Consider the following 27,206-nt stretch of genomic DNA (forward strand, 5'->3'; position numbering starts at 1 on the left):
GGACCAGGTTTGTTCTTATCTCTGAAAGTTTGTAAGTCGAATGATCGTAAGTAGAAGAGTCCCTGTCCAGTATTTTTTACAATGTTACATGCAAGTGTAACTTTCTTCTTAATTCTGAGTTTAACAATGCTTTCCTTTTTATTGAACCGTAACACATTTCATAACACCGTCCGTATGGGCATTTAAACACAGTGCATGGTTGCGTTCCAACTGACGAATGGGTCTTGGGAATGAATTAGCTTCGTATCCCTGATGACTGCCCGTATGTTTAATTCAACTCCAAAAGCCATGGGGGTACAGGATGGCTAGGAGGCGGAAATAGAGCAAGTGGGTTTGTGAACCCATTTGTGTGGAACTTTGAGCCGTATCCCCTCATATACACACCATGGTTTTTCTCCTTGAAATCAAGTCTTCTTCTTCACCCTTAAAGCATTAAAAAACCCACAGAGCGCAGACGGGGCATAATGCACTGAATGTTAAACCAACTTTGAACTCGCCTTAAACGCCGCACATAATTATTACAGCCACACTTTGCTTTCTCTTTTTTGCACATTCTGCTGCAACTCACATGCTGTGGTTACAATGGGAAAGGCTGTGATGCCATTGATTTCATTGAACAAATGTTTGCATGCTGTCCAGCCTCCTACAATGGTGGCAGAGCCACTGCAAACACAAATACCATTGTCTTGCATAGCACTTTTGCTTTTTGAATGGAGTGGTGACATTTTCAAATATATAGCGCTTTTTGATCTTTATATGAAAGGTATATAGTACAATAACTGCTCAGAGGCCAGCAAATATTTGTTGTTGCCTTGCCTACAGACAAGCCGATAGGTGTACTCTGATTCACTCAACTAAAGCGGTAGCATGTGGAGCACATGTGTTGTTTGTAGGTGTTCGCCGATATTATGGACTTGAGGAACAAAAATACCACTGGTGTTAAATTGTGTATTGTAGCTTGTCAACTGTCCATCTGTTTTCTTATACTATGCAGTACTGTAATTCTCGCAGTGCATAGACCATGTCGCATCGCAACTAGGCCTCGGCAAGGTAAGATAATTTACCCTTTTAACCGGGTAAAAGGGTCAAGGTAAAGGGTAAAGGTGTCGACCATGCCAAGGGGTAACGTAAAGGGTAGGGTAAAGGTAGCGTAGAAGAATTACCCGGTAAATACCCTGTTTACCGCTCGCTAATAGCTCCGTGGCGCAGTCCGTGGCGTCCATTTGAAATTGATATAATTGATGTCGGACCAGATGGAGACGGACCACGTTCTTGAGGTAGAGGATGCGGTCGAGGATGCCAGCAACGGCATTTCTGGGGTCCCTGCGAACAGCAATGGAAAGAGGCAGCGGCATGCGTTCCCGTGGGAGCACACGCTACGATTGGATGCAGGGCGATCCCCGTGTGCAGCAAGGAAAGCGGCAGTGCGTGCACTGCCGCAAGTGGTTTTCCTCCCACACGAACGCGTCGGGGTGGAAAGCCCACCTCAAGAAGCACAACGTGCTTGCCCTAGGCAGCGAGGTCGGGACGTCGGCGAGCCGCCTAGTAAACGCTGAGCCGGCCAGCAATCCCGGATCGCCTCCTGGTAAAGTTTGAGAACGCGGTGGTTGATTTTGTTATCCAAGGTGCAATCTCTTTGCGAGCCACTGGCAGTGACAAGTTCAAGACCTTGGTCCACACATTGACGCAGGGATACGAGGGCCCGTCGACCCGCACCGTCATTTGCAGGATTGTTGAGCTTCACGCCATCGTGCTGCCCATCGTCGGGGCGTTCTTCTCCAACCTGAACGTCGCCATCTCGCTCACCATCGACGGGTGGTCGAACCGCAACCTGAAGGGATTTTGGATGGTCACGGTGCACTGGATCGACACCAAATCTGATGTGTCGAATCCATGCTGCCGATGATCCTCGATGTGCAGTCCGGAAGGGGTGTCGGCAAGCACATTGGAACTGCTCTGTTTGAGCACCTCCAAAGCACGATGTCTCGACCAAGCTGCTCGCTGTCACCAGCGACAATGGCTCCGATGTGATCAGTGCTGTCATGACATTGTTCCGGATATGAGCAGTTGCGGGCTTGCCACCATATTCACTGCGTGGATCATACGGTCCGGATCGGCGTCGTCAAAGTTCTCAAACTGATGAAGTCGACCAACGCCCAACTACGCGAGGCGCTCGTCAATATCAGGCGCAGCAAGGTCGTCCGGTAGTCGTACCGCCGCGAGGCTGAGATCGCCAAGCTTGCCGACCAGGTGGAATTCGACATTTGACATGGGCGACGACGTCATCAAGAAGCGTGTCCCATTGGACATTCTCGTGGGCGTGCTTCCAGGATGTGATTGGCGTCGGTGCCTTCTCTGAACTGCAGTGGGCAAACATCGAGGGCGTGACAGCATTCCTGTGAATGCCGTGCCAGGTCATAACCTCGTTGTTGGCGGACTGCAAGTCAACATTGGATCTCATGCCGGTGACAATGGAGCACCTGAACCGTCGTTGCGATCGCGGTGAAGCGGCTCTTAGAGCGATCGATGAGTCCTTGACCACGACGGGGATGAAGGCCGAGCTGGTGCGGTACCACGACTTCCTGGTTCAGAAAGCTGACATTGTGGCATCCTACTTGAATCCACAGCTGCCGAAAACGACAGACCAAGACGAGCTGGCTACACTGAAGGCGACGATCCGCTCTGTCCTGCAGCATCGCTACTCGGACGTGCTCGCGATCCCGCCGACGGCAGTCGCTGCCCACATGGAGGAGCGGTCGCTGTTCAGCACCCTGTTCAGCAACGTCGGCAGCTCCACCGACGACGGCGAGGAAGTCGATCATTTTCTGAGCATGGGCGTCACGACCGCCAGCGCCTTCATTGACGTAATGCAGTGGTGGTCTCCCCGTAAAGAGCTGCTCCCCGCCCACTACACGATGGCCTGCGACTACTTGGGAGCGCCGGCGACGTCAATTCCCTGCGAACGCGCGAATAGTGGAGCCGGGCGGGAGTTCACGCGCGTTCACCAGTCGCTGTTGTTGACGCTCTTCATCCAGTCCATGTGCTTGCGCTCGTGGATCGTGGCCGGCTGCTTGAAGGTTCCCCATCTAACCGGGCCGGAGCGGCGCAGGATCTTATTGCCTATCATTCGTCCAAGGACGATGGCAATGACGAACTTGATCAGGTTGTTGATGAGATCGTCATCGACCAAGACGACTGGGATGAGGTTATGGAGGACGGTGTCATCGACAGCCTCAATGCCCGATTCGAGAGTATTCTATATGAATAAAGTGCTCTACCTCGCATTTACCTGTTATAAACCTTTTTCATGTGTAGTACCCCGGTAATTACCCTGTAATCGGGTAATTTGTATGGGGTAAGGGTAAAAGGTAGAATAAAGGTAGGCTCGTTGCTTTTTAACTTGTACCTTTTACCTTACCTGGCTAAAGGGTAAAAGGTAAGGGTATAGTGATTGTATTGGGGTAAGGTAAAAGGTAGGGTAAAGGTAGGCTCGTTTTTACCTTTTACCTTACTTTGCCACGGACTAATTGCAACTGCATTCACATCAACCTTTTTCCCGTTCCGAGACATCTGCGGTTCAGCGTAAAATTTTATTTAGAAAGGCATAATAGTACTATTGTTTTTAATACGTTACTCACCACAGAGAACTGTAGCGACACGACCGTGATAGCTGGTGCCAAACTGTGCCACACCGCCTGCTGCATGGCCTTGTGGGAAAACTCTGTACGTCTTCCAATCTGAATAAGTACCGAAAAACTTATTTTAGTTTTTCTTCCGATTTCGTTCCAATGATGCACACGTACACCTGCCCACTCATCTGTCATCGTTGACACCCCGTCCCTGATAATTTAATTTTCATCATCATTGTCGTCATTAATATTAAAGGTATATAAAATGTATATAATGTTTATTTCGTGGGTAGACATGGTTGGTTTCTGAGTGGTTGATAGATTTGACCTTCTGGGGAATAACCCTCGAGAAGTTACCAGGATGCATCGTGAGGAGGTATCTAGTATGCGAGGAATCACCCCCAGTGAGGAGCTCGCATCTGGCATCAATTCCAAATGGCTCACATGACGGAGCCTAAACAGACTGAGAGTGGATTTCGGCAGAAGGTGACTCTCGCAATATCATGGGGTGGGGGGGCTTCTATACAGGCGACCAATATGCTTGTCAGGAGAAGCAAAACATGGGATCATCTCTCAAGATGCCCTGCAGCAACCACAATGGCACTACTCATGATTTGGAAATGCAAATCCCAGAAGCGGTGGCCTGTTCAGAATATTGGGAAAAAACTATATAGGTTGGACACGAGACAGACAGAAGAAGAAGAACAATGTTTCCTTATGTTTTGTTATGTTGTGTAATGTACCATATTTAATTGGGTGTTTCTTGAATAAAAAGACAACTTAGTTCAGTGATGACGAGTCTGACCGCAGCCGTGGTTCCTCTAACACGCTATTTCCTACAGGCCCTCTGTACTTTACCCACTGCAGATTTGCCAACCACGACTTTTTCCAGGAACCTAACCCCCCGCATTTGGCAAGGGATTGCTGTCTCTTTACACATGAGTCACATTATTCAACACATTAAAAAGCAACGTACAGATTTGCCTAAAAAAGAGAACATCCTTAATCGGGAAATATATACTTGCAGTGGTGTGGATCAGAAGCACAGAAAATGAAGCATACTCAAAAGTGTGCAAAGAAGCGTAAAGAGGTGCACGCTTGGAATTTATTTGCAATCATAATCCCAGAGGTTACCTTAATCTATCTGAGTGAGCATCAGACATAAACACCAAACTGCTCGATTTTTAAATAGGCAATACAGCAAAATAGTTCACTCGGTTACAGATTCTACAGAGTTTATATCAAATCTTCTGGATCGCAGCAGTGGCAGCACCCTCACTCCATGCCACTAAAATACAAATGAAGCCGAGAGAGATGGAAGCGAGAGTCTGGACTGCTACCGACGTCAAAAATAAAACATCTCCAACCGCCCCCGGGTTTCAACCTTCGTGCGCCGCCAATAATCGACCAACAACCGAATCGGGACCAGGCATGGCCGATGCGGCAAGGCTGGCATGGCCCGGTTTTATTCATTCGGGTTTTAATCGTTTTTTATGTAAAACTGGAGCACCTGGATCCTGCCCAAATCCGGTTTTATTAAAGTTAAGTCGGGATTTCAGTCGCACGCACCCATTAGCTTTCAGCTCCTGGCCAAGCGGAGGAAGACCCCGCTAGAGTGGTGGCTGACCGACGGCAGCGACTATTCCGTGCTCCAGAAGATCGCCATCAAACTGTTCAGCATGGCCACGTCGACCGCTGCGTCTGAGCGAAACTTCTCGACGATGCGATTTATTCATTCCAAGTTGAGGAACAGCCTAGCACCCAACACAGTCGAGAAGCTCGTCTTCATTAAGTCGAACCCCAACGCGTTCTACGACTACCCGACGGCCGACGACGGCGACAACGCCGAGTCCAGCGGCGAGAGCGATGACGAAGACGACGCAGCGGCGGACGGCGACGAGGAGCAGGATTGAAGTGTGCACGAGACGCCGATAATAAAACCAGGTTTTAATCAGCAAAATCGGGTTTAATTCCATTAAAACCAATAACCCGATTTGTCCGGCAAAAAAATCGGGTTTTTCCCACCCTTGCGATGCGGCCACCTGATGCCGCAAATGGCGCGTCGAAGATTCTGCAGGGCCCGCGAGTGCGTGGCCACGAATCCCAAACCATCGACCGGCATCGTAACCACTCCGCCGCTGTCTTCAGCCCCTTAAAGGAGGGGAACGGACGATGATCCACTGCTGCTTCTCGAACAAACAATTGAGTGGATAACAAATCCAAAATGACATCTTTGATCCGCCGTCATTAATCCATGCGAAAGAAGAAGAAGAAGAAGATTCCGATCCAAGCAGAAGGGCCTCCACTAGGAGAGGAAGCCTTCGAATGCCCCCACTCCGTGGGTCTCTGTTGTGTACTCTTCCATCCTGTCCACATGTCTTCAAAAAGGGGGGGGGGGGGGGTGGATCCGCGCCCACACTTTACCTCACCACACGGGACTTGACCGAGGTTTGCACGACACCCATCTATGCCGCTGGGTGGACAGAGGCAGCGTCGGCGACTTGAAGAAACTCGTGCCGTCGTTTCGTCCGCCGTGCCGGGCAGATGTTATCAATGCGCCCCCCCCCCCCCCCCCCCCTCTGGATTGCAAGTTAAATGCGCCGACCATCACAGCACTTGAAAACGTCCCTCTTCATTCCTGCAAACGCCTTTTTGTCGGGTCAATATTTACGGGCACAATATTTGACAACAATGGCCGCTTTTTTTTACATCAAAGCCAGTCGAGTCAATACCCAAGTTTGTTTTTAATCGCTGAATCCGTGTTGCCTCTTTCCTCCGCTGTCCCTCGCCTGCCATCGCGAGTCACGAGTCCAAACCCCGGGTAGAGGTCAGCTCAGCAATTCACATCTCTCGGCTCGACAACCACAGCACCACTTTGTGAGGATCCATCGGCGGGTTGTCTCGTCAATGCACTCGTTCCTGCCGTGGGAATGTGTAATTTTGCTTAGATGAAATTGTATACTTGTTGTCAAATTGTAATTCCTATGGGCTGTCATAACTTTCATAAATAATCGTAGCGGTTATCATTATGATGTGACAATAATTAATAATATGAAACATGCGTTTCTTATTATATTATTTGGCTGCTATAAATTTCCACATCTTAAGCCACTGTGTTGAGCTATCATTTCTGACCAGGTCACTTCGGAAAAAGAAGCTAATAGCTCATTGGGTTTTACTTGATAAAAATAAAGTTAATTGAGTTTCATTTGTATTTTTAGAAGTGATTTTCTTACGTTTCCTATACTTTGCACTCCTATATATGTAACGTTCTGACCTGCCCCTACTGGACATCCGTGACAAAGAGCTTTATAGCTCATCGGATTCCTCAAGTAAATATTCTGATGATGATTCTGATACGTCGGTCTTATCAGTTGTTAATTTGTCGTGCAGTTCACTGACCGCTGCACTCCTTCTCCACGTCCACAAAGTTAAAAGTGTAACTGACACACAGGGTAAAGGTGCAGCCCGGAAATTGCCGTTCTTGCTCATGTCACCCGCTGGCGGAAAGCCAAATACTCGGGAGAGCTCCAATGATCCCCCGTGCATGGCGCACTTTGGCCTACTCTTCTACGCTTGCCAGACATTCTTGGAAGAGGTTGGAGTACCCGCAATTTAACCCCCCACCGCACCCAACCTTCCTGCTAATTGACTAACCGTGGTGTACCCATTCATATCGGCTCCTTGGCCCGAGGTGAGGGGGGGGGGGGGTGTGGAGATTTTACAAAACTCGCGCCGTTAGATGGAATCGAACTGGCGGACGCCCGAGCTCAGAGTCCAGAGTCCATGCAAATACTGGAAAAGAGAGAAGGTTTATAATTGTGTTAACACATTTTCCAAATCAAGCCAAGACATTCTTTCAATTCTCACAACCTTGAGGCAATGGGGACGAATTTGTCATGGTCTCGCGCGGTTATTTGCGTACAGTAATTCCCTTTTTATGAACTTGTTGTCCACGATTTTGGCACTCCGCGAATTACATCTTGAACTTTACACGACTGCATTGAGAGAGAAAGTGACGGGAAAGAAAGTGATGAAACCTACGTAATTTTGAGAGAGATGCGTAATTCTCATGTCATGGCTTATTTAGGTATTTATTTTAGGTTATTCGTAAAAAAAAAATCGTAGGCCAATATCATTATTCGAAATTTGCTAGTCACAATTATCTCCGGAACGTAGCCCTTGTCGCGAATAATGAGGGAATATTTTAAATATGTAAACTATGCCCATTATTGCTATGTAGCGATGGAAGAGTATTTCATGGTTATGAAGAGGTGAAGGGTGCAGTCTTATAACTGCTGGCGGCTAAGCCTCCACTAGGAGGGCGGTGTGGTGGCGAGACGTTAACTCCCTCGCCTGATATACAAGAGGGCGTTGGTTCGATCCTGAACCTGACGCCTGCTGCTGTATATTTGTAGTTTGCGTGTTATCTCTCTCTCTCCCCCCTGGTCACGTGGAATTTTCTACGGGTCCTCCAGTTTTTCCCTCCACATTTAGAATCGACACGCGTTTTGAATATTTGGCTGCCATAAGTTTCCACATCATAAGCCACTTCACATCGGGCTATCAATTTTGACCACGTGGCTTTTGAAAAAACAAAACGATGTGGCTCAGGCGCTAAGTTTAAAAAAAATAGTTTTAGGGAGTGAAGCCTGGACGGTACTTGGTCTACTCTCTCATGCTGACCAGGCGTGGCGTTGGAAGAGACAGGGAGAACCCATACTTGATCCTACCTCGCGCAGCATGCCGATCTTCGATCTACGTTATCCCAACATATCAGAATCAGAATATTTATTGACACTGCAGGAGGAATCCGATGAGTTATGAAGCTCTTTTTCACAGACGTCCAGTAGGGGCCGGTCGGCAAGTTACAGAAAAAAAGTAAAAAAAAACATGATATGAGTGAAAAGTATAGGAGAGATAAGCAATTCACTAAATTTGTTTGATTTTATTTAACTAGGTGAAGCTCAATGAGCTATCAGCTTCTTTTTCAAAAGTGACCTGGCCACAAATTATAGCTCGAAGTGGCTTATCATGTGGACATTTATAGCAGCCAAATATAATTCTCGGTGGACTAATTTAAGAAATATTCTTTGGGTCTTTCGGTAAAGCCACTTAAATAGAAAAATTATATTATTTTTCTATCTACGTGGCTTTATGAATTCCTGCAGTCACGAAAGCTTTAAGTCAAGATTTGATTTAAGAATCGTGTCTACTGTCAAGCCAGAAGATGGAATTGAAGAGGCAACCTCCGAATTGCAATGATGTCAATTATGCGAACGATTACTTCACACTCACCATTATTTTTCATTACCTATCACATAATTTGCCGTTGAACTAGGACCCATATCTTGCCTGTAACATCTGGCAGTTCAACAGCATCGGTTCAAGTTAGCCGGAATCTGCTGTTGAGACAATGGATGTCGAAACGCGTCCACAGCTTGTTTCATATTGAACCCATGCTGATGAAATGACACACTCCGACAAATTACTATTTACCTTTCTCGTGTGGTTGACGAGTGGGGTTAACAGTACCTTTTTTTCACATAACAGGACACATATATGAAGGTGCTATATATTTGTCTAATTATTTATTGTACAGCCGGTGCGCTAACTGCTACAGGTGGTTGGGCTGAATGTAGAGCCGGGTGCCATCGGCGTAGAAGCGACGCGCTGGCATTAAAACCTTGCGATGATTTTGAGCAGGGGGTCACAACAGTGAAACGTTGTGGGAAAGTCACAGTTCCTTGAAGGTACCCACAATGCAGTTTCTTCAGGAATTGGTGGTTTTTGCAAAAATGCTTAAAGGCTGAGAGTTTTATTTTTGTGAAAGTGGTGCACGCTTATTTTTTTGTTGCGTGTGGTTGAACATCACTTTGGTTCTCAACGCAGTCGAATATCGATACAACTTCAGACATTTCTGAGTCCGTGCCTGGGGATTTCTGTGTTTTGTTTTACTCGGCTGAACGAAAGAGTTTCTGAAAAATAAATGCCGAACGACGCTCTGTAAAACTTGAAAACACATCAGCTGAGGTTAATTTATTCAACAAATACGCAATAGGCTGCATCCTATTACCTACTTATCATTGGACATTCAGTAACTTGTGTCATTATGACCACACCTGCTTCAGAACATGTTTTAAAAAAAAATACATTAAATAATCTCTGCCCTTTGTCTTTGCAGTGGGAATATAGCCCCGTATACCACCCACCGCCGTACTTAAAATACATCGACGTGAAAAATTACACGACGAGCATCCCAACCACAGCCGATCCGGTCCATACAGAAATTCAATCCCTCCAGGAGGTGCTAGCGTGGCCTTCGCCTCAAACGAATTACACCTTTGCCACGTCCACGAGCGCAGTGAACAGCTTCTTCAAGGTTTTAAACAAGGGAAAGCTCCACGTGGGCGACACCCTCCGAATTGCCATCCACGCCATGGACCACAACAACGACAGCAAGAGGTATGGCGGCGACTACTTCCGATTCAAAATCTACTCCAGCAAGCTGAAAGCGGGCGCCTTCGGCTCTGTCCGCGACCTCGAGAACGGGCAGTACGCGGGGAACGTCACCCTGTTCTGGGCCGGCGATGTCCAGATCGACGTCAAGCTCATCCACTCGAGCGAGACGGTGGAGCTGCTGAGGAGGCTGCGCGACTCCGCGCCAGACAAGGTGTACTTCTACGGCTACTTCGAGCAGAGCGGGGCGGCGAGCGAGAGGACCGTGTGTAACATGTTCAAGCCGGCGGACGGCAACATGGAGACCTGCGAGTATCCCGATCGGGCGACGGGGGAGGTGTGGTTCTGCGTGAAGCCCAAAATCCTGTCGTGCGAAAGCCTTCGCTATCACTCCATGGGAAGTATCAAAACGGTGACAACAAACAAAGACTCGCCCTTCCTCAGCGCGTAAGAGAATTGCACAAAATACTGTCGGTTTCTCGGATAAAGGGGGTTCGCGCGTATTCAGTTGTTTGACACCGATGTCTCTTTTCCACTGCAAAAGCGAGCCGTGCCGGGGCCGTGCTGAGCCAATCGGGCGTAGTTCAGGAGGCACCAGGATTGTTTTACCACTGGAGCACCCGAGCCGTGCCACTGACGACACACCCAGTGCGAGAGTCGAGACACGTGGAGATGATGCGGTTATGCCACATCCTAGCTCTGTACCGACAGACGTCACACCCAGGGAACGAATCGGGAATCAGGGTTTCAGCTACCGGTGATAAAAGTTGGTTCTTATGTTTAGAGAGTTGTTAAACGCAGCCTGGTCACCTATAACTAAGGCAAGCACAGCTGACGAACTGGAGTTTTGTCATCTCAAGCCATTTTTTCTTAAAATCATTGGATAAATCACGTGATTGCGAAATAAAAGTGAGGTGTGCAGCTCATATCCTGGGATCCAAACGCGGGGTTCAGCTGTCGGTGAATAAGCCGAGCTCTCAAATCTTGCGAATTGGTGACGACAGCTTCGTCGCCAAAAACTGCCTTCACAGACTGTTGGGGCGAGTGCTGTTAGCGAGCACCTATGAAGGCCGGCACGGCACACGAGGGGGTGAGTGGCCAGCACCACGCCCGGCCGCCTTTGTCTCCCTAGTGGCGATGTTTACATACCGCACCAGGTACTCATTCGAGGCTGAGTCGACCTAAGGGAGGCCCAAAACCAGTTCAGATAATCGTCACCGGCGTTGGTGGCCGTGAGCGGGAATCGAACTCGGGTGGCCGGGTTCAGAGAGCAGCGCGTTTACCGCTACACTACAGCTCGCCCAGCAGTCGCCAAAAAACTGCACACACAAAACAATAATACAGGTTTGGTGGTTGTCGCTTCATTTGACAATATTTTAGTTCTGAGATTTTTGTCTTGTTTAGACTGCCACGTGTAAAAAAAGAAAAACACGCGAACAGACACACACACCTGCACACACTTTGCATAGGCGTATAAGAGGCCCTATTTAAGAGGTTAAGACACACCCCTCATTCGCTCTGGGGCGTTGTCACCCTTTTGGGCACTGGTCTCAAGAAGGAGCTGGGTTTCCCAGTGACTGAAAACACGCCTCGGGCCTTGGTTGTCTATTTATTCAAGAAAGAAGTTGATCGATAATGACAGGCCCTTACGATAGGAGGGTATAAAGTTGCTGATTTTGCCTTTTCTTTTGTGTTTTAAACTTTTTTTCTTCTTCTTCCCATTCTGTACATTTAGAAAAGTTACCAACGTGAATATTAGGGGAATTCCAAGTAACACCAATGTTCTTCCTTTGGAGAATTCAACATTCAATCCAGGTAATGTTTGAAATGTTCTATATAATTTTTACTTAATTCATACAAATGCAATGCACACGCACACATTATCAAAAAAAGCCCACACTTCAAATCTGCAGTGTCTTTCCCCGGGTCAACTTGTTCCACAGCTATGAATGTAATTCTCAAACTTGCTACGTGCAAGGCATCTACTGAATGTTGCTGCCCATACAGCCTATACATATTATCTTCCGTGCCTGGTACGGAGGAGGTCGTGGGTTCGTTCCCGACCCTAACGCCTGCGGTATATTTGGAGTTTGCGTGTCTCTCCCCGCAGTTACGTGGATTTTTCTCCGGGTCCTCCGGTTTTTCCCTCCACATTTGAAAATCAACGCGCGTTCAGAGTGTTTGGCTGCCATAAATTTCCACGTGATGATAAGCCACTTCGTTGAGCTATCATCGTGGGTTTCATCCTGACTCTGACGTCTGTATATTTAGAGTTTGCATGTTGTCACCTCTGTTTTTTTTTTCCCTCCACATTTCCAAACGTGCGTTTGGAGTATTTGGCTGCCATAAATTTCCACGTGACGATAAGCCACTTCGTTTGGGCCTCACTTGTGGATGTGTAGGCCTTTACTTTAACATCTATTTCTGTGACCAGTCACAAGCTAATCCCTCAGCTATTTGATATGTAAACCCCTTTTTCAAGGTGCCTCACTTTAAAAGTCGCTACGAATCTTAACATCGTTCATTGAAGCTCTGTCGTCCCGACAGGTCTGTACCTTTCACCTGAAGACGGCCGCTTGCGTTGTGGCCGAAACGTCGTGAGAATTTTGTGTGTGTTATTTTATTATTTTATTCTCATTCTACGTGACTTTACCGAAAGAACCAAAGAAGAAAAACAAATGAATGTTAACAAAGGCATATTATGTCAGGTTCCTTACTATCATTCACAGCCCCGAAAATGCCACCCAAGATTGCGGGCACACCTTATTCACTCAGAAGGCACCGCGCCCCATGTTGCTCTCCCCTCCCGCGAGGAACGCTCACGGAGTGCACGCACGCGAACATGTCGCTCACGGATTTCAAACGCAAATTGTACAACATCATTAAGAGCCCTTGGTGATAGAACGATAGAACGGGATCGCTGGGATTTCACGCTGGCCCTCGCGGCAGCACCCACCTCCCACCTCCCCCCCCGCCATCCCGAGTGCCGATTTATTGAGATTTATAAATGATGAGGTGACTTTCGTGGAAATGTGTCGATGTAAAAGGGAGAGAAACTCAGACGCCGCTCACGATGGGCAGCAGCAGTGCATCTGACGAGTGTGGCCTCGTCGGTTCCACAATGCGCTCCACAACTTTCGGACGGTTTTTGTTTAAAGAAAGGGGCCCTCTTTGCAAGGCAATTTAACCGGAGTGAGATGTGATGAACGCATTCACGCTTTGACAGACGCATACCGGATAGGCGTTCTTGAACACGGCGGAGCCGAGAACTGGCTGCGTGTGGTGCTGTGCGACTTTGAGATTTAAGAGAGGGTTGTTTATCGCCATGGTAAATAGCAAAACGAAGCACGCACCAGCTAAGCAATGCGTGGTGTGCGAAGGCATGCAAATGTGAAGTGCTCGAGGTGTATTCCTCGTGAACATTCGTGGTCGGGGACGCTCCCACACGTAGCATTCCTCGTCTCTCTCGCCTGCCACCGCGCGGCTCCGCTCTCTGCTCTCTCCACTATCGCCCATCCTCTTTTCACTTGGGCCACACTCTCCCCTACATCCATAAGTCCATCTTCCTTGACCAAGCATCGTTTTGGGAACCCTCGTCGCCACATTAACTCCCCTCTCTGCCCCCCCCACCCCTCCAGAATTCTTATGTTCCAGACAACGTCTGCTATACCACCTTTGCGACGTTTTCATCCCTGGTCTTGTATGCACTGTGCGTATGTTGAAATTCTTTCGAACCGTACGTAGGCAAGCGTGCTAATCGGAGGTGCGGTCTTGAAATCCTTAATCTGACACTTACCTCCTACAACCTTGATATGTATCACCTGCATTCCTTACATTAATACCGACATCACCTTCTATTGTTCACCTTAGACTTATCCTTTGCACCCATCAATCAACCTCTAAAATACTAAAAAAAAAATTCCACCGGGCAGTGGTGGCTGTGCACGTGGCCTGCCTGCAACCCAGCGCTGTGGAGGCAGCGGCAGCGGGGGTTGGTGGATCACCTGCGCAATTTTTGGGAAACTCCTTTCCCCATAGGCGTCGATGAGGTGCCGCCATCATCGCCTATCTCACCGGAAGCAACGTGGTACACCGGAGCACCTTTGCCATAGGCGCTTAATGTAGTAAAACAAAAAAAAAAGACCCGACAGGGATTTAAAATGACGATTTATATTGCAAGGACGTGCAACGGCCGAGGAATGGGTGACCACGGCTAAGGGTGCTTATGGGTTACGAAAGAGTAGAAGTTGGAGGGGCTAGGTGAGGGAAGAGGAATAGCATGGGCAATGGAGCTGCGGGATAGAGTGTTGCCCCGTCGCACACGCGGGTTTCCTCTGTGTGCTCTGGTTTCCTCACACGTGTAAAAACTCATTAAATGGCCGACAACACATTGATGTATAGAGGACCGCAGAGCTTGGGCAATTGTTGGCGCCAGTTTACCACGTGGCTGCTGCTGCTGCCTTCCCGCTCGTCTGGGGTTCCTCCTCGTGCCCCTGCGTCGCTCTCTCCCTACGAAAGCGCACGAAGACTGCGCGGTGTGTTACACATTGATATTATTATCATTCCTCATAACGTCAGCATCCTTGCCATGGCCGTCATCCTTATTCTTCTCCCTGCGTTACGCCTATCACGCCTGTATTCTATTCTAAAGTCATTACTATCGATTGATGCGAGGGGGTGGGGGTTCGGGGGGAGCCGTGGTGCAGCGGTTAGCGCACTGTGCGCGATAAACCCAGTTCAGTTCTGGGTTTATCGCGCAACATGAGCGGCGCGCGATGCAACATCTGAACCAGGCCTGGTCCTCCAATAACTCACGCTGACCAGTGTGGGGAAGTATGGTCATAACAGCCTCCATGGGGTGAGCGAGCCTTCATCCAGCAGTGGATCGACAAAACGGCTGTACATTTACCGCGTAGGCTTTCGAGAAAAATATTGCCCATGACGGAGGTGTTTGATGAGTAAGGTCATGTAAATGTAGACCGAAAGAGGATTTCTCCACAATTCTGGTTGTCGCCTGATGCTGCTTGCTGTAATTACCCGTGAAACGTCACGGTTCTCGAATTGTAAATGTCGTGGGTTTGTCCCTCCAACAACACTGGTGTGCTGAACTGGTAACTTAATTGGCATGTTTTGTTTGTGTGACAAACCTTACTCATTGGCTGTGTCGGTGCGGTGGCGAGTTTAAACGACACATTTATACCTATAGGCAATAAAATCCAAAAACACCTCTATTATGGCAAATTAGCCGTATGTTCACACGAATGTGTTTTATCGTTGACCTACAGGATCTGGATTGGGGTTATGCAAACCAGGACTTCCAGTTGTTACACCCAGTGGCTACTACATCAATGACAAGTGGGTTTCACTGGTCTGCAAAGCACGGGACTTCAGTCTGCCTGCAAACATGTCCGCGTGCCTAAGTGGAAAGACCGTCTACATGTATGGCGATTCCACCATGAGGCAGTGGTGGGAATATTTCACCAGCGCAATTCCAGGTACGCAATTATGTGAATGCGTGTACCTTTCACACCGTTCGTAGTCAACCGTGCGAATCGGAGGTGCGACTGGGGGTGGGGGGAAGGACAACGTTACTAAACTCGAAAAAATAAGTTCTAAAGGAATTAGTTTTCAATCGAGCTTTAAAAGTGCTCAGCTGATCCACCAGGGCTCAGTTCCTCGACCAATAATGTCTTGGTTACTGGTAGACCAGAGTCGCCGTTTATCCCGGTAGCCACAGCCCCTTGCGAGAGGCACACTCGATGCTCGGTAAATGTTGACGACACGATGATCGTCGCGAGGGACGCGACAGACGTCAGCAATGTTTGTGGTGGGTTTGCTCTCAACCGACTGCATTTGCCGAGCTTCTGAAATATACACCGGGTTGGCACGAACATTTAGATGTATAATTTGGACAAATGTCCATTTTAACTCCATTGTTAGAAATGGTGTACATTTTATTTTTATTTTGTCAAATTTTGTTCTTCTTATCAGTGAAGATCCTACGTTCGAGCCACGATAAATTTAGGACATAGCACATATTATCATAGCTATATACCTTTTAAGCAGTGCGACACTACACACGGATGATTGCTCTTGTCATTCAAAACGGTCACGATGTACACTTGGGAGCATCCGGTTAATCGTTAGCTCAAGTAATTATTGGGTTTTCTTAGCTCTTTCGGTAAAGTCACGTTGAAGGAAAACAATAAAATAATAAAATATATATAAAACAATAAAAATTCTCACGACGTTTCGACCATAACACACCTGATGATGACCGTTTGTTTATTATTGCCATTTAAGTCAAAACAAAGAAGGGACTTGTGAATGTAGATCCTCATAAAATGATTTTTACTGAGGTTCTTTGAAAGCATGTGTAGTGTTGAACACGGAGGCACACACTTGACTTTGAGGCAACACGTTTATTACACAGCGCCAACAGGGCTATTAAATAACGTAAACTCACTACACTAGACCCCAACAGGGTTACTACATAACCGGGTCAATCAGTAACATTCTCTGACTGACCCACGATTGCCGAGCGAAGACCGAAGGTCGGAGAGACGTAGCGCCGAGGGTTGATTCCAGAGAACAGCCAAGAACGCTCTCGGGACCGCCCCTTTATGCCCCTGGGCGTGGCCTCGCTCCGCCCTTGACCACGCCCCCTTCGAGACCTTTTCCGAAGGACCTCGACCGAGCATCACGTGTCCCTCAAGCCCCTCTCCCTACCCTGTCCCAGTCACGTGCCCTCTCGGGTTCACCAAGACTACTGTACCATGTCCTGACCGCCACCAGGACTATGCCCCCTAGGGCCCGTCGCATGCCGTACTCACTCTGGCCCCAGAGAGAGGTTCTAGACGCACAGTAGCACTCTTGTAACAGTGCCTGGACGCTAACACCATAGTGACACCTTTAACGTCACTACTCATGTAATCGCTGCCACACTTATCACCAAATGCAAATGATGTTCTTGTGCAGAGCAATACAAAGGATGACTTTGAATGTGATGAGCAGGAAAACAATGATGAATGAAGCTTTGACAATTAAAACTATGAGAACGGATTTTTTGTTTGTTTATCCAGTGTTGTAAATATTGTGATGAAGAAAATAATAAAATAAAATGATCGAAATAATGTGGAAATTATGTAAAATATGTAAAGAAATCGTAATTGTGTGATGTTAATATAATTAAATGTTTTTAAGTCTAATGAAGAATATGTGTGTCATGAAGTGTTATTCATAATGATTGTGATAAAAAATATATACTGATTAATATAAATGCGTATGTGATTAAGAAGTGATTATGTGTAAAGTTATCAGGAGTAATTATTATTGGCTTGCTCGTTGTCTAGGGGTATGTATAATCAATCGTAATACTGTCAATGATTCTCGCTTTAACATTTACCGATTCTCATTTAATCAAGTACATGTAATTATGTCAGGTCTCAGGATTCAGATCTCACTGCAGGATACAATTATCGCAATTAAGACAATGATGCACACGTTAGGAAAGAAGCACTCGAACCCTTCTTTAATCTAAACAACTTTAATGTCACTATAATATCAACAAAAACTATTATCATCAGAATAGCAACAACAATACGAAATATACGTACTCATCAATCCTTACTGAATTATCATAAAGCAGAAATTGTCAAATCTCACGATCACGCAGGACCTGTTTGTTGTCTGGTCACAGTTAATCACCATTGACGTATGGTGACCTGTATAGGCATGCATTTAAACAGTGTATTACTTGATCATTAGTTTCCAAGCAGCACTAAGCCTACAGCTACCAGAACAGTTAAAATTACTTTTTAGCTATCTTAATTTCGATAGATTCTCTAAATAGTTTTGGCCATTAGTAACTAGTTTTGCACAGAACTTCAACATTATCAAAATAACTGAGTGTCAATCTTGATTTTAAGCTTTCGTGACTGCAGGAATCCATACTCTTTGGTTCTTTCGGTAAAGTCACGTAGGTATAAAATAAAATAAATCACGACTTTTCGGGCGCCCGAAACGTCGTGATTAATTTATTTTATACCTACGTGACTTTACCGAAAGAACCAAAGAGTATCAACTGAGTGTCCTTGTTGGCACGCGTGTTCTTCCACTGCCGACAGTTGTATTTGGGAGTATTTAATATTCCTTTGGTGTTATTTTAGTCTCATGCTGATCATTCGTCCTGCCTGACCAACACATCATTTGCCACAGGAGCCATTAATCCGGTACACACCTTCTGTTGATATTATGGATAATATTAGTCGTGAAAGCCTACGTGTTAAACAGAACTTTTCCAGCCTATAGCTTTGGACAATATTTCATGCACGTTCGATATTTGTGCATGACTCAAATCTCCACTTAACTTCTCACACATCTTAGCTTATCACAGTATTATTTGAAAATGCCTTCGCCCACAACAATAGCACGAGGACTGCTATATCAGGTCCATTGCCACCAGAAACTCGTTATCAACAATTTTCCTCAACCACGTAACTTATCACACCTATTAGCTTAGTAGAGTACAAATTCTCGAAGTCTGTGACTTGGCAAGCGATTCAAAATATAAAGAAACACGTAAAAGAAAACTTTCAGCGATACTTGGAGACTTCCTAAGCAAGAACTCAACTACTCAGACACTTTGCCTCTTGCAAAGTTCACTCTTAGCCAAATTACGAGCGCTATCCCCGGAGTCTGCCAATGCAGCACCGGATCGTGTGCTATTGTGTGTTGTTGTAATGGAATTTCTATCTTTTTTTCAATTATTTGCCTAAGACACTTCAAAAAGCCCAGATGCTACTCCCACTTGTATATCCCTCCATTCATTCGGTCAGTCTTAGTTTACCTCTTGTTCTGGGCTCCCTGGATACCCTGGCCCCAGGGGTTATCAGCTCGGCTTAACATCTTTCCTGATTTTATTGATGCCTTGAATAAAGGTGTCAGTTTTTTGTGCCAGTTAAAAGGGTAAAACCTATTCCTATATCTTGTTACTGGCAAAGGAGGTATCATAATGTAAATGCTCACCCCGAACCCTCAATAGTCTGATAGTGCGCTGTTTTTGAGTTGTACGCCTTTTGGCGTCTTCTGGTCCAACACCAATGGAGACTAGGCTCTAAGAAAAGCCGTCTCGGGTGTGGACCAATCAAATTCAAGGACAGTGCATATTATTATCAGAGTTGTCTTTTTTGTTTGCATTTTGACTGCTTGTGTTGTGGTTATTGCAAACATGATGCCTTGAATTTCGATTTAAAGCTTTCGTGACTGCAAGGATTCATCTTCTTTGGTTCTTTCGGTAAAGTCACGTAGAATGAGAGTAAAATAATAAATTGATAAAATAAAATAACACAATAAAATTCTCACAACGTTTCGGCCACAACACAAGCGGCCTTCATTAGGTGAAGGGACGAGACTGTCTGGAGGATAGCGCTGGAGCGAACAAAGCCACGCTCAGATCGCGAACTTTAAGCTGTGTGAGAAGAAACAAAGCGCCTAGACAAAGGAATTAGCATAGAATTTAGCATTGAAATAGCTGAGTGATTAGCTTGTGACTGGTCACAGAAATGGCTATGTTAAAGTCAAAGCATACACATCCACAGAGGCACCCCTTGACAAAGAAATTAGCATAGAATTTAGCATTGAAATAGCTGAGTGATTAGCTTGTGACTGGTCACAGAAATGGCTGTTAAAGTCAAAGCATACACATTCACAGAGGCACCTAGCACAAATCAAACAGGAGAATTTAGCATTGAAATAACTAGAATTTAGCATTGAAATAACTGATTGATTAGCTTGTGACTGGTTACAGAAATGGCTATGTTAAAGTCAAAGCCTACACATCTGAGCTATTCACAGTAACTGGGTATACACTACACTATATAATGATACTATATAGTAAACCAATAATAAACTAAAATATAAATTACCTCAATGTTATCAATAAACTATATATATTCTCCAATCAGCTAAGCTACCAACAATCAGTCGTTATATATCACAATGATATATGGCGAAAAAATGGGTGGATTCTTACCCTCAACTTTAGCACCACGGATAGCTACCAGCCCCGTTCAGACGGACGAGTTCATCCATGGTCGGAACGGAGGAGGGGGAGAGAGACAGCTGCGAGGCGCTGTTATACTCCATGTTGTAAACCATACCATTAACCGTGGTGTGAGAGGTATTAAGAGTCAATGCCAGCGAAAAAGCTGCGGTCTGAAGGTCATCGTAATATACAATTAATTAAGAACGGAAATGGTTTAAAACATCTTTCCAATGGTTACAAGCTATTCACTCAGCAATTTCAATGCTAAATTCTATGCTAATTCCTTTGTCAAGGGGTGCCTCTGTGGATGTGTATGCTTTGACTTTAACATAGCCATTTCTGTGACCAGTCACAAGCTAATCACTCAGCTATTTCAATGCTAAATTATATGCTAATCCCTTTGTCAAGGCGCTTTGTTTCTTCTCACACAGCTTAAAGGTCGCGATCTGAGCGTAGCTTTGTTCGCTCCAGCGCTGTCCTCCAGACAGTCTCGTCCCTTCACCTGATGAAGGCCGCTTGTGTTGTGGCCGAAACGTCGTGAGAATTTTATTGTTATTTTATTTTATCAATTTATTATTTTACTCTCATTCTACGTGATGTTACCGAAAGAACCAAAGAAGATGATGCCTTGAATAAAGGTGTCAGTTTTTTGTGCCAGTTAAAAGGGTAAAACCTATTCCTATATCTTTCCTGATGATGAGAATCCCAATATACCTAGTTGCCCCTGGCGATGCCTTTTGACTCGTAGAAGCTGACCCCCCCTGCCCCCCCCAATGTGGTGTGTTTGTGTGTGTGTGTGGCTGTGGCCCATTCTTTGGGGTAAAACCGCCTGCCTCACTCTCTTGGTTTTATCACTTTATCATCACTTTGTTTATCATCACTGTGTTTATCATCACTGTGTTTATCATCACTTTGTTAATCATCACTTTGTTTATAATCACTGTGTTTATCATCACTTTGTTTATCATCACTTTGTTTATCATCACTGTGTTTATCATCACTTTGTTTATCATCACTGTGTTTATCATCACTTTGTTTATCATCACTTTGTTTATCATCACTGTGTTTATCATCACTTTGTTTATCATCACTTTGTTAATCATCACTTTGTTTATCATCATTGTGTTTATCATCACTTTGTTTATCATCACTGTGTTTATCATCACTTTGTTTATCATCACTTTGTTTATCATCACTTTGTTTATCATCACTTTGTTTATCATCACTTTGTTTATCATGAGTGTTTATCATCACTTTGTTTATCACTTTGTTTATCATCACTGTGTTTATCATCACTTTGTTTATCATCATTGTGTTTATCATCATTGTGTTTATCATTACTTTGTTGTTCATCACTTTGTTTATCATCGCTTTGTTTATCATCACTGTTTATCATTACTTTGTTTATCATCACTTTGTTTATCATCACTGTGTTTATCATCACTTTGTTAATCATCACTTTGTTTATCATCACTTTGTTTATCATCACTGTGTTTATCATCACTTTGTTTAACATCACTGTGTTTATCATCACTTTGTTAATCATCACTGTGTTTATCATCACTTTGTTTATCATCACTTTGTTTATCATCACTTTGTTTATCATCACTGTGTTTATCATCAATTTGTTAATCATCACTTTGTTTATCATCACTGTGTTTATCATCACTTTGTTTATCATCACTGTGTTTATCATCACTTTGTTTATCATCACTTTGTTTATAATCACTGTGTTTATCATCACTTTGTTTATAATCACTGTGTTTATCATCACTGTGTTTATCATCACTTTGTTTATCATCACTTTGTTTATCATCACTGTGTTTATCATCACTTTGTTTATCATCACTTTGTTTATCATCACTGTGTTTATCATCACTTTGTTTATCATCACTTTGTTAATCATCACTTTGTTTATCATCATTGTGTTTATCATCACTTTGTTTATCATCACTTTGTTTATCATCACTTTGTTTATCATCACTTTGTTTATCATCACTTTGTTAATCATCACTGTGTTTATCATCACTTTGTTTATCATCACTGTGTTTATCATCACTTTGTTTATCATCATTGTGTTTATCATCACTTTGTTAATCATCACTTTGTTTATCATCGCTTTGTTTATCACTGTGTTTATCATCACTTTGTTTATTATCACTTTGTTTATCATCACTGTGTTTATCATCACTTTGTTTATCATCACTTTGTTTATCATCACTGTGTTTATCATCACTTTGTTTATCATCACTTTGTTTATAATCACTGTGTTTATCATCACTTTGTTTATCATCACTTTGTTTATCATCACTTTGTTTATAATCACTGTGTTTATCATCACTGTGTTTATCATCACTTTGTTTATCATTACTTTGTTTATCATCACTGTGTTTATCATCACTTTGTTTATCATCACTTTGTTTATCATCACTTTGTTTATCATCACTGTGTTTATCATCACTTTGTTTATCATCACTTTGTTTATAATCACTGTGTTTATCATCACTTTGTTTATCATCACTTTGTTTATCATCACTTTGTTTATCATCACTTTGTTTATCATCACTTTGTTTATCATCACTTTGTTTATCATCATTGTGTTTATCATCACTTTGTTTATCATCACTTTGTTTATCATCACTTTGTTTATCATCACTTTGTTAATCATCACTGTGTTTATCATCACTTTGTTTATCATCACTGTGTTTATCATCACTTTGTTTATCATCAGTGTTTATCATCACTTTGTTAATCATCACTTTGTTTATCATCGCTTTGTTTATCACTGTGTTTATCATCACTTTGTTTATCATCACTTTGTTTATCATCACTTTGTTTATCATCACTGTGTTTATCATCACTTTGTTTATCATCACTTTGTTTATCATCACTGTGTTTATCATCACTTTGTTTATCATCACTTTGTTTATAATCACTGTGTTTATCATCACTTTGTTTATCATCACTTTGTTTATCATCACTTTGTTTATAATCACTGTGTTTATCATCACTGTGTTTATCATCACTTTGTTTATCATTACTTTGTTTATCATCACTTTGTTTATCATCACTTTGTTTATCATCACTGTGTTTATCATCACTTTGTTTATCATCACTTTGTTAATCATCACTTTGTTTATCATCACTTTGTTTATCATCACTTTGTTTATCATCACTGTGTTTATCATTACTTTGTTAATCATCACTGTGTTTATCATCACTGTGTTTATCATCACTTTGTTTATCATCACTGTGTTTATCATCACTTTGTTTATCACTTTGTTTATCATCACTGTGTTTATCATCACTTTGTTAATCATCACTGTGTTTATCGTCACTGTGTTTATCTGTTTGTTGTTTATCATCACTGTGTTTATCTGTTTGTTGTTTATCATCACTGTGTTTATCTGTTTGTTGTTTATCTTTTTGACCCCTCTCCTACTGAGTTTGGTTCGCCAAGTTCGATTCCCCCTCAATCAATACAGTGGCGGTTATCTGCTCTGATATAACACGATGTAACACAATTTTTGATCCTGGGTACTCAGTGTTATTTTTTATTGCTTATGCCTAAAAAGTACAGAAAATGGCTCTGATTCCCCACAAACTTTGCTTTTGTGACCAGGACTTTACGTGAAGGAATGACACAAATGCACACCACGTTTTCTCAATGAAAATAGCTACATTTTTAAATATCAATGTATTGGTCACAAAAGCAAAGTTTGCGGAGATTAATAGCCACTTTCTGTACTTTTCAGACATAAGCAATTAGGAAATAATACCTACTATCCAGGACCAAAAACAAATGTTTGTTATACAGTGTTAGGATTCCCCCTTGAGGTCGACTCAGCCTTAATATAAATACTTGCTGCAGTATGCAATGATAGATACTGGGAGACAAAGGCGTCTAGGCACGGCTTTGGTTATACCCATTACATACATTATGTTGATCGCATAGAATTGACAATTATAATATATTTCTAACAATACCTATTGTCCTGAATGATCCTTATGTTCGAGCTTCAACCCGAGCTTCCATCATTTCATCATCATTAAGGTCCACGTGCTTAGCCCAGACCTTATGGCAATTATGTACGGATAATAGTGATTGTTAATAAGAATATGCAAAATAGTCATATTGAAACCTTCCAGCCCTAGGTTGTATCATCATGCAACAGTACGTCCTATCACCAAAGCTAATGTTTAATACCATGACGTTTAAGAATATTCATATGCAGTGGTTGTCATTTTAAACATTTCAACTTTCCAAACGCCAAGGCTTAGTACTAAGTTAACAGCTCGGATGACGCGTTATTTATGCCATGGGCACAGTTAAAACAGCAGAGGTATTTCCTTTGGCCTCCCTAGGGTCTTAATATATTTTCTGGGGAAAGGCATATATACACACAAAAAACAGCAGGTGAGAAATCAAGAGACCAGGTAAATAATTTACAAAGTGTAAACACTGGCATGGAGAAGGGCACTGCGGTGGCGAGATGTTAACTACCTCGCTTGGTATACAGGAGGTCGTGGGTACGATCCGATGCCTGGATATTTAAAGTTTGAATATTCTCTGTGGTCGCGTGGATTTTTCTCCGGGTCCTCTGGTTTTCGCCTCTACATTTAGAAACATGCTTTTGTAAGTATTGGGCTGCTGAACATTTCCACGTTTGCCACTTACTTCATTGGGCTATCACTTGTGGCCAGGTCCCTTCTGAAAAAGAGCTTCATAGCTCAGTGGGCCTTACCTGGTAAAATTCAAAAACAGGAAAATAATTGAGGACATCGGATGACAGATGGGCAAGATTACCAGTGGACTGCAGGCCGATAGGGCTCATATGGCGGGATGACTGTGGAAGATTTGCAGGAGCGTCCATATGCCTCTCCATGCTTCTCTCTCCACTTTTTCATTGTCGAAATCCCATGCGTGCGTATGATCCATACATCATAGCAGATAATGCAGAGCGATTAAAAAAAACGTTCCTATTTAAGTGCATCGCTACGTTGCCGTTCTTTTCCGAGCTGTCGTGCCATTTTTTTTCCTCCCCTTGCCTTTGCGAAGGCATGCAGATCATCGACGTGCATTCGCCAAAACAAATGGGTCCTCTCCTGGCCACGGGGATGGGCGGCAAGACATTCCTGTCCTATCGCTGTCACGGCTTCCCGCTGCGGTCCCAGAAAGGATCCTTCGCCGCCATGCACTACATCGCCAACGAGCTCGATGGTATTCCTGGTGAGTGATTGGCACGTCGAAGCAGGAATGCCGCTGTAGTGCAACGGACGGCACACCGGACTCTCAATGCAGCATTACCATCCCATGACCATCTCAGTCCCATGCCTAGGACAGGAAAACCCTGATTAACCAATTTGTTTTGAAGCCCTGCCCCTTTCTCTTATGACTGCACCACCGATTATCATGATTGGTTACAGACGATGCGGTGGCGAGATGTTAACTACCTCACCTTCTATATAGGTCGTGGGTTCGATCCAGGCCCTGATGCCTGTATATCTGGAGTTTGCATTTTCTGCCTGCGGCCGTGTGGGTTTTTCTCCGGTTCTTGTTTTTTCCCTCCACATTTAGAAACAACATTCGTTTAGAGTATTTGGCTGCTCTACATTTCCACACGATGATAAGCCACTTCATTGGGCTACCATTTGTGATAGCCAGGTCGCTTCTGAAAAAGAGCGATATAGCGAAGTGGGCCTTACCTGGTAGAAATAAAAATGGCTTATTTTTTTGTTTTAATTGCAGTCACGACTTTTGGCAAGTGTATTACATCTCTCAGATGCTTCCCCTTCATGCCTCATTCTGTCCGCCCAGAATGGCTTCAATGTGAATAGGCACAGCGCAATTAGTCAATCGGTACTCCTACCTCTTCCAAGACGTCTGGCCAGTGTGGAAAGTAGGTCAAACATACTCTTAACTGGTTATCTCTTGAGATTACTCTCGTGGAGGCGCTTTCACTAGCGATGGCGAGAGCGCGCAATTTCAGGGCTGCGCCTTTACCTTTTGAACTTTACCTGGACCTCCCATAGCTGGACTCATCTTAATATGAGCACCCGATGCGGTGTGTAAACAATCAGCAGTGGGGTGACGACGGCACACTGGCGTGGTGCTTACCACAACACTCCATCATCTTGCACCATGCCTACGTCAATAGGTGCTTTATAAGGGTAAGGAGATCTATTTATATGGCGCTCCTTTGTCCATCAGCAGCCCAGCCAAGGGGACCGGGACCTCCAATGGCGACTGTCCCTATGCCGGCACAAGGTGTCCATATGCAGCTCTGGCCTGCCAACAGCACTTTCCCCTACCGTTCATTCGCATTCATTGGGACACCCTTTGTACTTTGTCTGCTGTGTGCGCGTGCGTTCACCAACCCCTTTCCCCGGAAAGGTGGCAAGGACACGGTCGTGGCTTTCACCCTGTGGGCTCACTTCACATCATACCCCGTGATCTTCTACGTCAAACGCATCCGCAACATCCGTGCTTCCATCGTTCGCCTGCTGGCTCGTTCGCCTGAGACCCTGGTCATCATTAAGACGGCCAACACCAGCTACAAGTCGATCATCGGAAGCGACTGGCTGGCCAAGCAGCTCGACCAAGTCATGCGGCAAATGATGGCGGGTTTGCAAGTCGTCATTGTGGACGTCTGGGACATGACCGCGGCCCACCGTTTCCCAGATCAGATTCACCCACCCGCCCTGATCATCATGAATGAAATTAGCCTCGTCCTGTCGTACTTGTGCCCGAAGTGAGGTCAAGAAAGCTCACAGCTTGTCGGGGGGGGTTCTCTTTGTGGATCTTCACATCCACGGCTCTTCCTCAACGGGGGCGTAAAAACTCCAGTCCTCCGATTAGCACGGTTGGCCACGTACGATGCGAAACAAGTTCAACATATATGTACAAAATGAAGATAGGTGGAACCCATGGAGGAGAGAAGCTTTTAGCTGTATGACTTCCCAAATCGACTAAATATTCGCGGACTTTATCAGTTGTCGCAGACTATGGGGGCACCGATCACATCGGAATTCGAAAAAACGAAGTGCATTACGACCACACGACAATATTACAA

The 27,206-nt window shown here is 44.6% G+C and overlaps 1 protein-coding gene across 1 annotated transcript; it reads left to right on the forward strand.

The window, feature by feature from the left end:
• Positions 1-9,944: 9,944 nt before the first annotated feature.
• LOC116950670 (NXPE family member 3-like) lies at positions 9,945-26,960 on the forward strand. The gene is made up of 4 exons (XM_076072984.1): positions 9,945-10,535; positions 15,628-15,646; positions 25,123-25,363; positions 26,528-26,960. Exons 1-4 carry the CDS (start codon positions 10,069-10,071, stop codon positions 26,887-26,889), a joined length of 1,089 nt encoding a protein of 362 aa, XP_075929099.1. The 5' UTR covers positions 9,945-10,068; the 3' UTR covers positions 26,890-26,960.
• The last annotated feature ends 246 nt before the right edge of the window (positions 26,961-27,206 follow it).

This window comes from Petromyzon marinus, chromosome 40, assembly GCF_048934315.1.
Source record: "Petromyzon marinus isolate PM22_M1 ecotype Great Lakes invasive population chromosome 40, UKy_Petmar_22M1.pri1.0, whole genome shotgun sequence".
Taxonomy (NCBI): Eukaryota; Metazoa; Chordata; class Hyperoartia; order Petromyzontiformes; family Petromyzontidae; genus Petromyzon; species Petromyzon marinus.